The sequence below is a fragment of the Taeniopygia guttata genome, chromosome 2 (genome assembly GCF_048771995.1).
Source record: "Taeniopygia guttata chromosome 2, bTaeGut7.mat, whole genome shotgun sequence".
Lineage (NCBI taxonomy): Eukaryota > Metazoa > Chordata > Aves > Passeriformes > Estrildidae > Taeniopygia > Taeniopygia guttata.
Window position 1 is genome coordinate 57,359,555 of NC_133026.1, and position 12,768 is coordinate 57,372,322.

At 34.3% G+C, this 12,768-nt stretch overlaps 1 protein-coding gene across 2 annotated transcripts in view; it reads right to left on the bottom strand.

Moving 5' to 3' along the window:
- Window positions 1–12,768, bottom strand: part of CDH9 (cadherin 9) — a 94,695-nt gene that overhangs the window by 15,725 nt on the left and 66,202 nt on the right. For both annotated transcript variants that reach the window (XM_041714558.2, XM_030265381.4), the window contains 4 exons: window positions 9,084–9,203; window positions 6,782–6,949; window positions 2,837–3,024; window positions 1,275–1,528 (listed from right to left, as the gene is read on the bottom strand). In XM_041714558.2, coding sequence (XP_041570492.1) covers window positions 1,275–1,528; window positions 2,837–3,024; window positions 6,782–6,923 — 584 coding nt within the window. In that variant the 5' untranslated portion in view covers window positions 6,924–6,949; window positions 9,084–9,203. The remainder of the gene's footprint in view (window positions 1–1,274; window positions 1,529–2,836; window positions 3,025–6,781; window positions 6,950–9,083; window positions 9,204–12,768) is intronic.

The window sequence follows — 12,768 nt, forward strand, 5'->3', positions numbered from 1 at the left end:
ACAGTAAAACTGAGCATCACAATCTCCCATTGCAGTCTCCAGTTTATCTCACAGCCACCTCTAAAAGTTTTCCAATTTTAACTGTGCTTAATCAACCATGTTTTCTCTACAATTAACCTAAGCTTTCCCATAACTACCTGCATGCTACAAATACTAAGAAACAATTTTAAGACTAGTGAAGAGGATGAAGAGCAAATTATTATGTGAGTGGTTTTTAGATTGGTAATTGAAATTACATTTTTGCTCATAATCTGAATTTTGGAATAATAACTAAAAGTTAACTTTTTTAAATAGGATTTTTTGCAAATTAATTGTTTCTTAAGGAACTCTGTCATCAAAGGACACATATTGCAGACACAAGTAAGTATCAATTTAAAAAAATCTATTTTTGAAGTGTAACAAGGACCACAAAACTTGAGAGAAAAAGCTTTCATTTAGCTGTTCTTTAAGATGAAATTTCTTAAAATCTTGTTTTGTGATACTTTCTTTTGCTTTGTTCTTACCCAGCAAAGGAAAACTTGGTTTACAGCTGTTTTTTAATCAGCCTAGTAGTTGGCAGTCATTATCAGGTTAAATTGAGATTTTATACATATTTTACTTAAAAATATTTTATTTTCCTCCTCCTCTCACACCTCCTACCTCAACACATATTGCTGCAGGACATAGCAGGCTTGTTCAGTAATGCAGAGATCAATTTTCATCATTTACCTTGCATGGTAAATAGACAAATTTAGGTGCAGTGTTTGTCACTGCAGATAATAATAGCAGATTGGTAACAATTACAGTAATTTCACAACACTGAACTCTTACTTCTAACTGTTATTACTTTCTTGCAATAATTTCTTATTCAATATACTGTGATCATTAAATAGTTAAGCTATGGAACATGGATGTTATGTACACAAGTGTGACTGTTATCAAGCATCAGGGAGCACAGAAGACACAATTTTGAATGTTTTATATAATATAAAAGAATAATTTTATGAACAGCTTGGTGAAACTACTAGAACATGCTGGCAATTAAATGCTGACATCTCCATTCTTTTTACCTGGTGCCTGTAGACTGTTCTTACTTAAAAAGCATTCTCTGCACCGTTCATTGTGCTAATTGGATTTGCCTTCACAAGCTCACATAGATATTTCTCTTGAACGCTTTCCAACAGCTCCCATTGCTTAATTACCCAAACAGCCTCTTTCTACCTTGCACTCTCATTGTTCTCTGTGCATGAGACTTGACCCACATCTAAAGAATTTTATATTGTATAATGGCTTACTTTATTGCATTCTTTGCTATGTCTGGGTCTTGGGCTACAACCCGCCCAATAATGCTTCCTTCCTTGGCATCTTCATCTACCTCTATTAAATACCAGGGTCTGCTGAACACTGGAGGTTCATCAATGTCTTCAACAGAAATTTTGACAAAAGCCGTGTCTTTGAATGGCCCCAGCTGAAGAAAACGAGGATCAGGATGAGTGTTGCTTGCTTCTACTTTTAGGGTATATAACACCTTGTTTTCAAAATCCAGATGCTGAGGAGCAAATAATAAAAATAATAAAGAAAATTACATCACTTTACAAAAAAATGTGAGCAATTTTTACAATCTGAATCAAAAGATAAAATATTTTCAGGAGCAAGAGCTCAAAATTTCAATCCATCTTCGGGAAGATAGATTATATTAGGTTTTATTATAGACATTAAAATTAAGGATTATTATAGGATAGCAAGGCAGTTATGATCCCTCTGCCTATTAATTGTTCAGGTTCCTGAAAAAAACAGGAGGTTTTGACCTATATGAAAATAAAAAGATAGAAACAGGGAAGTTTTATTCAGTCCACAATAAGGAATTATGTAAAGTCATATTTGTCTCATCCCATTGGCTGCAAAACCAACAATTATTCCAGTTCTAAATGCTGTCCATCCTATTTATCTTTTCTGTACTTTCTTTTACCTATTACCGTCTACCCTTGCCTGTTAGGCACTACGAACAAACCAGCCTTGTCCCTGGTCTCTGTGTTCCTCAGTAAAAAGAAAATCTGTGATGTTTGATTTTTAATCCATGTGACATTAACATCGTGCATATCCATATATGTATATGCAGGTATACGTTCATACATACATATATATAAACAAGTATATCTGTTTCCAAACATGTTTATACATCGGTATTTTATTTATAGGTAGTTATCAATTAATGTTACTGCTATATTTAATAACACTAGAATCAAAAAGAGTGTTCAGAGTTTAAGAGGATGAATTCTGAAAAGCAGCCAGTGAATTTGTCAGACACGGTATTTTGAATTAAATTTCTGCGAATATCTTTCCTCTTTGGAGTTTCACTAACATTATATGTAACAACTGAAGTATCACCAAGACTGGACATAAACCAAGACAGATTTTAGGTGCTGGAGATAACTGCCTGTTGAACAGATTAGAAAGGGAGAGTTTAGTACTGGATGTGCAAATTCATCAAGCTCCAGGTAAGCCTACCATTCTTGTAAGTCTTAGCACAGCAATCAGCTGATAAACCCCACTGTGAACTGAACCTCTCCAAGTTTTCACAGCCCTAATTTGAAAGTACTGTGTGTGAGAGTCTATATATTGAACAGACAGCAGCCCCTGAAATATTGCTTTATGTGAAGTGACATGCCAGTAAATTTCCCTTGAGACTTGAAAATAACAGATACCTGCTGAAGAAAGAGAAGAACAAAACTAATACAGTAGCTCCTTGGCAGCCTGACCCCTTGTGAGATCTACCCTCCCTTCCCCTGGAAACAGAAAAATAACCATAACACCTGAAGAGCTAAGTACACATAAAAGAGAGAGAGAAAAAGTAAACCTTTTTGACAGTTATAATCCCTTCCTGTGTGTCCTTGTCAGTGATGATATCAAACATGTCTGATCCATCCCCATTGGAGATGCTATACTCAATCTCTGCATTTTCTCCCACATCGGGGTCATTGGCTTTAATTCTGCCAAGAGGAGTCCCAGGTGGTGCAGATTCAGGAGAGCTGAACTGGTAGGAGCCTAGAAGAGCAAAATCAAGCATTTATTGTTTTGAGAAATATTTTTTGTTTCTGAATAAAAATTATCTTCAATTTCACCTAGATTTTTTAAAGTAACTGGACATTCCAAACACTGTAAGAAAAATGCAGCTAGTCATCAAATTAAACTTTAAAACAGGATTCAGAATTGATTGACAAGCTGTCAAAAAATTCAAGATATTCTTCAAAGCCATGTAATACTGTGGGGTTTTTTTGTTATTTTCTTTAGTTTTAAGGAACAAAGGTGCTAAACAGTAAGGTACCACTTCTTACCCTGATTATTAGCACTACATATATTTTTTTTCCTCTAGAAATGTTCCTAGATATATTTATAAATAGAAAAGGATTTTATTTTGTTCTCTCAAGGTTGTTCTCAAACAAAGGTTGTAGAAATCAGCAAGGATTTTAGAAAGACACTAAAATAGAATAGCCTTTTTTAAAATTTCCTTTGAAAAATATTCCAATTACTGTTCTGTTTGAAAATAATAAATTTATCTGTTATTGATAATATATGCTAAAGAGTCATGGTAAAGGGCATTTGGATACATGTTCATGTTAATTGCTACTGCTATTTTTATAATTAGTCTTCTAGAAAGAGATCTGATTACACAGACCCTTTACTCTTTCTTGTGTGCATGAAAAGTGAATTCACACATATTTTCTGACAATATTAAAAAAAAAATTCTAATTTTAAAGACATGTTGTAGTAGAAATACTATTAATCAGATGGATTTCTTTACCAGGAAGAAGCAGACATAGAAGGTGTTTCCTCACTATCAAGACACAAAAAAAAAAAAAAAATTCTATTTCAATATTTTCTGTTATTTGCTTCCAAGAAAATATAAAAAAATCCAAACAGATCCAAATCAGAATCTGATGGATTCTGGTTTTGCACATAGCATGTCAGAATCTGATGGTTTTTTTGATCTGTTTTTTCATGTAAATTCATATTACTTTATTGAGTGAAGCAGTAGCATTGGAGAAATACCTTAAGAATCTGACAAAATTATCACATAATAAAGTGTACAAACTTTATTCAAAGGGTCTGAAGGGACACATATAAATTTTATTGACTTGTAGTAAAGTACAGAGAACTCTTTTTGTTGCAACAATCCTATTTCCTCTATTTACACGCCCTTTTAAGATACCTAAAGGATCCTGACCTGATTCATTTAATACAAGGAATACATCAAAATTCTGAGTGCAGAATGAGTTTTTGTCCCCACTTGTAAAGACTAAGTATGAAAGAGGGTTCCTGAAAATACCTGATATTAATATAAATGTATATAAAATTGGAAGCTAATGCCTGATGCTAAATTTTGATTGCTGTTACAAATTCAAGGTTGTAACAGAAAACTCAGCAGTAGCCTGTTTGTCTGCGATCCACACAGAATAAAATGTATATTGCTCCCTCAAACCAGTCTGCAAATGGGATGAAAGATAGGATTCTTGGCAGCTAAACCATGAGTTTCAAGCCTTGAACCCTTGGCAAATCCTAGGGTTTGGCAGCTGATCCAGACCTACCATAGGAACAGATTCAGCCATGGTATTTATTACTCCTTCCAGATAAATACCTCCCTGCAGTGCTTTTTGGTTTGAAAGAATTCCTATTTTTGTGGTGCTGTGTGAAGGCTACACATTGCAGCATGTGAGATGGCTATTTGGTTTAGAGCTCAATAGAATTCAAAATGTGTAAAGTTTTCCTTATAGTATCATCTTAATTCCATTTAGGCCTATGTCTTCTAATTTTCCACAACTACTTTTAGGAAACAAAACAAAACAGAAAATGCTTCTTGATGCAGTCTGAACAACCACTACTTCATAGTACCATTTTACTTTCTCCAGACCTTCTAAGAAATTAATTTTTGGCTCTTAAATACCTTGATATTAACTGGTGTTTCTTGCAACTGCTATTCACCCTCTACTTTGGGCAACAAATTTACTTATTGTTGCTTTACATAAGAGAAAATGGAAGAGAAATGTTTTCATAAAAAACAAACATCCAGAACAGATGGTTTTTTGAAGGTGTACCCCTCTTCGTAACTAACTAACAAGAAACCAAATCTGCCTGATATGTCTATTTCTTTGATTTCCTAGAAAGTATTACAAAACCACCCTGCTGAAGAGAAAGAAAATGAGAGGGAAGATCATCAGCACAACTGAAACTGCAGCATCGGAAGATCCCACAGCAGGCCTTCTGTAGGCCACACAATGTGTCTCATTGATCTTCACAGTAGAATACTAGGGAGAATATTGAATGAGGCATCAAATTGTGTAAATTTCTCTAAAAAGTACCCATCCCAAAGTTTTTTGAAATAATTAGGAAAATGTTCATAGACTTGAGCTTTCAGTTAATTTTTAATTAAGAAAGAAGATCATCATAAATAACACAGACTAAAGGGACTGGAAACCTTAAATTATTTTGTTGTTCTATATGTTCTTCATTCTTTCTTTTATCTTATTTTATTTTATTCAACAGAGAGGATTACAATGCAGGTGCCACCATAAATTATAGTTTAGGTCCAGAATTCCTATTTGCCAAAATATTATAGGCTGCATCATGCTGTACATTTTTAAAAAGTATCCCCTCAGGAAGTCGAACCGGAAGTTCGATTAAAAATTGATGTTTGAGCTTACCAAACACTTGGTGATTCTCAAGTGAACTCTGAATGTGAATTGAAATTATATTTTTTTATGAGGGTTGCAGTACTTACCCTCCCCTCTCTTCTTTTAAAGCAATGTCTTATCATGGATAGAGATTAAAACAGTAATTTATAATTCCAAAGATCTATTCTTCCATGCTGTCAGAGTTTTCCAATATTTTTTTTTTTTAAATCTGTGCTATGTTGAACAGTTTGTACTATTCTGGGTGTTCTTATTGCCATGGTACTGAAGTGCTTTACAAGTCCAGGAGAGCATTTTATAAATCAGCTCTTTTTGTTCAGTCCTTAGTGGATCTGTAAAGAGAGCCAGGTCTCTCATCAGTGTGAACAAGCAATTCAAATTTTATTATGTGGACACTTTTCTGGCAGGCACTGAACTGAGGCTGTAAATTTATCCTATCTGTAGCCTATCAGTTATCAGACACTGACTGCAACATTGTGAGATTGGACTAAACATTGGCCTACGATAAAAAGATCTGTAGGGTATTACTCTGAAACTTTCTGTGTTGTGCAGATTTCTGCTATTTGCTATTTTTTTTTCTTCCACAAAGATATTTTTAAAAACCTTATTTTATTGTGTCAGCCTGGCCCAGATTATCAAAATCATTCAAGAATTGAACACAGATTACTAATACCTAAGCCAAAAGTTTAGACTGCCAGCAGAAAAAATGACCTGATCAACTCTGCCTGTGCAAGTCACAACATTAGAAAACCTGCAACGTCTTTGCTTGCTTCAACAAACAGAACTAAAAGTGTTTCCAAGAACAGATCCTTATATTTTGTAAACTTCCTCTTAAGTCCCTTCAGTTGGCAAAAATTATTATTATACTTTATATTTCTGTAAGCAGAGTAAGAATGAGAAGTTTATCATTCCAATAAATAATGTGATATTTAAAAAATGTAGGCAGATTCCCATTTGCCTTGGGATGCTGCAAAATAAACAGACACAGCAGTGGGTAAGTACTGCAAAAACAGTGATTAAAAAAAAAAAGAAAACAAAAACTTCCAGACAGCCAAAGCAAACCAGCTGATTTTTGAGAGGTTCTTTGGAAAACCGAACTATTAGAGGCTCCATACTCTGGGGGAAGCGAGGCGGATTGTCATTGACATCAGTCAGTGTGATGTTCACGGTGGTGGTTCCTGATAGTCCTCCCATCTGGCCTCCCATATCTTTAGCCTGGATGACCACTTGGTATTGCTCCCTGTTTTCTCTGCTCATGTCTGGTAAAGCAGTCTTGATTATGCCTTGAAGGAGTGAAAAAACAAAGGAGAGACAGAGTGGTGAAACACCATCCACTATAATCTCAGAGATCTTGGATTCGTGTCCGATATGCTGTGCAAAAGATAAACCATAGTAATCACTACACAGTATACTGCAATAAGCCTTTCAATCTATAGATGTTTTAAGGTGATTTTAAGAAAAAAGACAAAAAAATATAACAGATGTATTATTCATTGTTTTTGCTTTGCTAAATAAGTTTGATTAATTTTTTAATGACAAAAATATCAATATGTTCATTGTATTAATAAAATTTTTCAGTTTCTATCTCCAGTTATTATTTAGTATATTGTGTAATCTCCAGCCCTGGTGAAATTTTGGTATTATAGCACATGGCTGAATAGCATATCCAGGATTCATTATTTTGGGCTGTAATAGATCATTGATTTTTATGCTCAGTGATGTCCACTGAAAGTCAGCTGGGGCTACAGTTAATAAAATAATTGGACAAGAGTCTAAAATTAGTTTTGAAAAATCTTTTTTAGAATGTCCAATTTGAAGGATTTTAGAACTGTAATTTGAATGTCTCAGACACTTTTGCAGTACACAAAAAAATAGAGGTCTCAAGTGAAAAAAACAAAAGTGGTGCTGTATGCCACTTTTCATTAAAGTTCCTTTTAGTAAACCAAGCAAAGATTTTCATTTTTATTTTTGTTTTTATTTAGAAGAGTGGTGGCTTTTCAAAGCTGGAGTGAGCAGAGCTTTCTCTTGTGAAGTGGGAGATTTTAAGCATAGTGTCCTTTTATGCTTGGAGGATTCACACCCCTGCCTTTTCTTTCTCAGAAGAAGGTTTTCATTACAGGCTCACTTTGATATTACACAAAAAAAGGGCAACCCTGGAAAAGGTATACTTCTAGAAAGTGAGTGAAATAAAGAAAAAAACCTTTGCAGCTTAGTGGTTATGACATTTATGTCTGAGCCAGGATTACCAGGTTCTGATTATTATACCTAGGCTTGTTAACATATGTCACATAAAACAGCAAATTGGATTAAAATGAAAAAATAATCCCTGAACCAAAGATGAGATTCCGGGTGTTTCTCTTACTGTCTGCCTGCCTAAACACCTGCTGCCATCAGCTATTGCCCATGTGGTACTGGTCCTGTTTCCCTGCCCATGCCTGGTAACGGCATTTAAATAGGGGACTGGAGAAAAGAGAAAAAAAAAGAGAGAAATTGAAAAAAAAAGGAAAATCCAAACACTTTTATCCAATGCAAAATCATTATGCTCCCTTTTAAAATTGTAGCCTGGTGATTAATTATCTTTTGCATATTATGTCTTTGCTGTATTTAGAAAAAAAAAATAAGTTGTTCTAACCAAAAGTTAGTCATCATCTGAGTACTCTCAATGGATTAAGAACTTCAGGGATTCTGGGCAGAGTTGAACTTAAATTCTCAGCTATCAAAATGAGAATAATTTTGATAACATGCAAGAAAAGGTAATGTGATGTCTGCTGAGTCTTGGGTGCCTTTGGATCAGATATCTAAAAGAGGGGAGTTTCTGGTGGCATCTTTCTTTTCTGAACCCTAATTTTGAGTCATAGATATCCAAAATTCATGCTTTTTTTTTTTTTTTAATTTGTGTTTGTTTCTTATCCAAATTCTTGCTTAACAGTGAAAAAGGCTTAAATTAATTCTTTTCAGCTTGAAAACATTAATGATACTTGCTTCAGTTCTCATAACTCTTGGAATCATAATGCAGCTTCAAAAAAACCAAAAACCTAAAGTTAAAAATTAACTGATTAAAAAATCAATGGTCAGGGATCTATTCCAAACTTTTAGAAATATTTAATTACATGTGAGATTTTTTTTTACCCTTATAGTATGAAAATCTCCAGCTTCTATTTATGTTTTTCAAATGTAAACAGATAAAATTCCCAGAAACTGGTGTAAAATATGCTTGTGACTAATTTTGATGAGCCTTTGGACGCTTTACGGTATTTTACACCTTTTTTTTTTTTAACTTTTGGCCTTTACAGATAAGAATCATATTCTGGAAATCTTAGTTATACTAAGAAAAGCAGTTTTTCTGCATTTATATTATTTTAACAGAAAAAAACATATTTTTATTTTGATTCCAGTGAGACTGAATGTATTGCTAACCTGTTTCTGGATCCACTGAGAAATATGGCTGTCCCTGGAGGATGCTGTACACCACTTTGGCACTGTTCCCGTAGTTGGCATCATCAGCGTCTGTGGCTGTCACCTGAATAACAGATGTACCTAAATGGGTACCAAGCAAAGAATCAGCAGATTTTAGGAAGGCATCTACTTCTTGTAAACCACATTCAATTGTTGCAGCATTGAATTCAGTAAGAAGTCAAACAACATCCACTGGAGCAATCCAGAGTTATCCTGCTCAAGAGACAGTAAAATAAAATCTTGTCTTCCTGATGACTGGACCTAAAATTATTATCACTTAAGATTCATTTAGCTTCAGTTTAACTAGATAAACATACAGGGACTGATACATCTTTGAAACACAACACAGCATTAGGTTTTTTGATGAACAAACAGATTTGAAAATTGTTCTCTGGGAATAACACAACCTTAGTTGAAATTGTTCACTTAAAGATTTGGCTTAATTAGTAAATAAACTTAAAACAAATTTCCCCATACTATTCTCAGATGAGAATAGTATGGGGAAATACTATATACTATAATATTATAATACTATAACACTATAACACTTTACTCAGATAACAAATTGTCAAGTGTCTGAATTCTGATTCAATAAAATACTTTGTGTCATCCTAAACTGATTTTTGAGGTTCTATTTAAAAATAAGTTGGTTTTGCAATAAGAAATTCTATTTGTGGGATTTTGTTTGTTTTTTTTCTCTCTTGGTCAAAGTTATTTGGCAAATAAAGGACATCAAATGTTACTGATGTTTTTTCGGCATTCACTTATTTTATGTGACAATAGTTTACCCATGTCCTGTGATCATAAAGAAGAAAATATAGGTTATACGGGATTATGAGTACTGTGAGCCAATACATTTGGTGCAGTTTATGGGTTGGAAGCAAATGAAAGCTTCTGTAAAGCCTTTCTTATAAGATATAAAAGCACAAAGGTATAATTCACAATCTTTTTTTCTTTCCTTAGCACTTATATGCCAGAATGCATTTTGCTCATACAATCTAGAGCTGACAAATGTCCAGATAGATGCAAGTAGTCCAATAGCTAGAGGTGTAAAGTTGCTTGACTCCTTGCCAAGGGAAGAAGGCTGACTGAGAAGAAGCCTTTTACCCTATCTTTGGGGCCAGTTTTTTTTTTTTTTGGTTTTGTTTGGTTGGTTGGTCGGTTTAGTTTGGTTTTTTGTTTTTGTTTTTGTTTTTGTTTTTGTTTTTGTTTTGTTTGTTGTTTTGGGGGGGGTTGGTTTTATTTTTCTTTGGGGTTTTTTTGTGGTTTGGGTGTTGTTTTGTTTTGGTTTTTTTGGTATCTTACTTTCTTTGCAAGGAAAAGTTCTATGAAGCACTGTCGACTTAATTGATATCATTCTCTATTCCTCTTTTTCTATATCTTCAGTCTCTCTAGATTGAAGTTCCTTCAGACAACTTGCAGGCAAATGTCTGTCTTGACTGTAAGTTTAGAAGACCCTAATTTACCTGTGATTAATTACATTGAAGTGAATAGCTTGTACTGTTTCTTTTGTGCATATCCCAGGGATTGGGAAAAGTAGAAATCTGGAGTAATCAAAACAGATTTGTGAGGATACATTATTATCAGGTCCTGTTAGATGCAACTATTTTTTTCATAGCATGTAATATAGCTTTACAAATAATACTTTCACCTACGCAACATTTCCCAATATTTCAGGTTATCTGAAGAGCATGTCAAGAGAGTATGAATACTTCTTTCTCTGCAACAAACTAAGAGAAAAATGTTGCAAAAATGCTCTGTCACAAATTATCAGACTCTGAACATGATTTTTGCATTCAGGTGTCTGGATTACTTTTTGCTTGGTTAAACAACTAGAGGTCATCTCTGTGCCAAGCTGAGCTGTAAAGATTATCCCAAAGAAGTGAATATTTGAGGACATTTTAGTCACTAGCAGTGTCCAGCAGAACTGCTCATCCAGACAAAAAAATCAAGACAGTTCTTTGATAATCATAAAGTTCCATTAGTCTCATCTGCTTTCAGAAAAGCAAGTCAAATCCCCTGCCTTTTCAAGACAAACAGGGAAAGAAGAGTCAATGTCCCTTGCTAGCCTATATAAAAACCGTAATCAGTAACACTGTGATATTGTAGCATCTAGAAGCTGAGAATCAAGAGTAATGTAGCTGTCCATCCCAAAAAAACCCAACCCAAAATACCTTAATCAGAAAAGGTTTTTTTCCTGTGGCCTCCTGATCTAGGCTCTGTCATAGAACTGACACAGAAGTTTGAGCATGGTTATAGCAACCAAAAGCACATTAATATTATTTTTTATTTTCCCAATGATTTGGTGAAGAGAGAAAATGCTGAATTTGTTTTGAGTTAGTTTTTGCTTTTCCTTTTTTTAGGACAGTTAGTACAGGGTTTAGGGCAGTCTTTGGGAGACTTCTGTGTTTGTCTCATTGGAATGTCTGTCTTTATTTCCTGAGGCTCAAGTGCCATATAATTATGGTTGCTGTAGAGAATACAGAAGATGTAACCATACAGAAACTTTTCATGCTGTGAAAAGATAGTATTACAAATCTCCTTTCTGTTAAACTATTAGTACAACTGTGAAAAATTATCAACAAGAGTATAGCCTCAAAAAATTCAATGTCAGCAGGCAGCCAACTCTCTTTGCCAACTGTCTGCTGTGTCATAAAGAAGGATGCTCACAAATGATAAACAGTACTATTGCAAATCTCTTTCATGAGATAAGAAACTTGAAATGCAGTGAAATAAAGGCAATAAAATATAGGCAATGAACTCAATACTAATTATGGAATAATTGGTAAAGTTACAAACTTTATAATCAAATAAAAGTAGGCCTTATCTTCATCCCACTTGAATGGTAGCCACAGATTGATCTGTTCATTTTTTTTTTTATTTTTATTTTTTAGTCTAGATTACCTTATAAGCAGCCCTTTACCACATTTGTCAGAGGAAAACAGCTTGATTTAAAGTACAAATGGGCTGTCTGGATGAATACAGCAGGAGTGAAGGAAACAAGTACAATCTGGGAAGAACTGGCAGTAGGGGAAGCTATTTTTGTGTTTACCTTCATTTTTCACTATCCAACTCTACTTTCAATGTGCAGTAAATTAAATTAATTTTTCAAGTGAAATCTGTTTTCACCCTTGTGATACTTGATAGGTAATCACTCACTCTTTACTTCAATACATGAGCTTTTCCATTTTCTTTTCTCTCCCAGTTTAGTTGAGGAGGGGAGTAAGAGAGCAGCTGGGTGGACTTCTGGAAGCCAGCCATGATCAAACATGCCACCGAGCAAACTGGCATGAAGGATGACACAGAAAATGTAAGAATAACTGCAATAACACTTTAAGTAGTGATGACATCACTCTTCTGCCAAGCCAAGTCTACTACAACCCAATCTAACCCACCAAGTCTAATCCATTATAGAATGGTAACTAAATCTGAGTTCTCAAGAGGTATGTTTTTTTTCCTTTTCCTTTTCCTTTTCCTTTTCCTTTTCCTTTTCCTTTTCCTTTTCCTTTTCCTTTTCCTTTTCCTTTTCCTTTTCCTTTTCCTTTTCCTTTTTCCCCCTTTTCCTTTTCCTTTTCCTTTTCCTTTTCCTTTTCCTTTTCCTTTTCCTTTTCCTTTTCCTTTTCCTTTTTCTTTTCCTTTTCCTTTT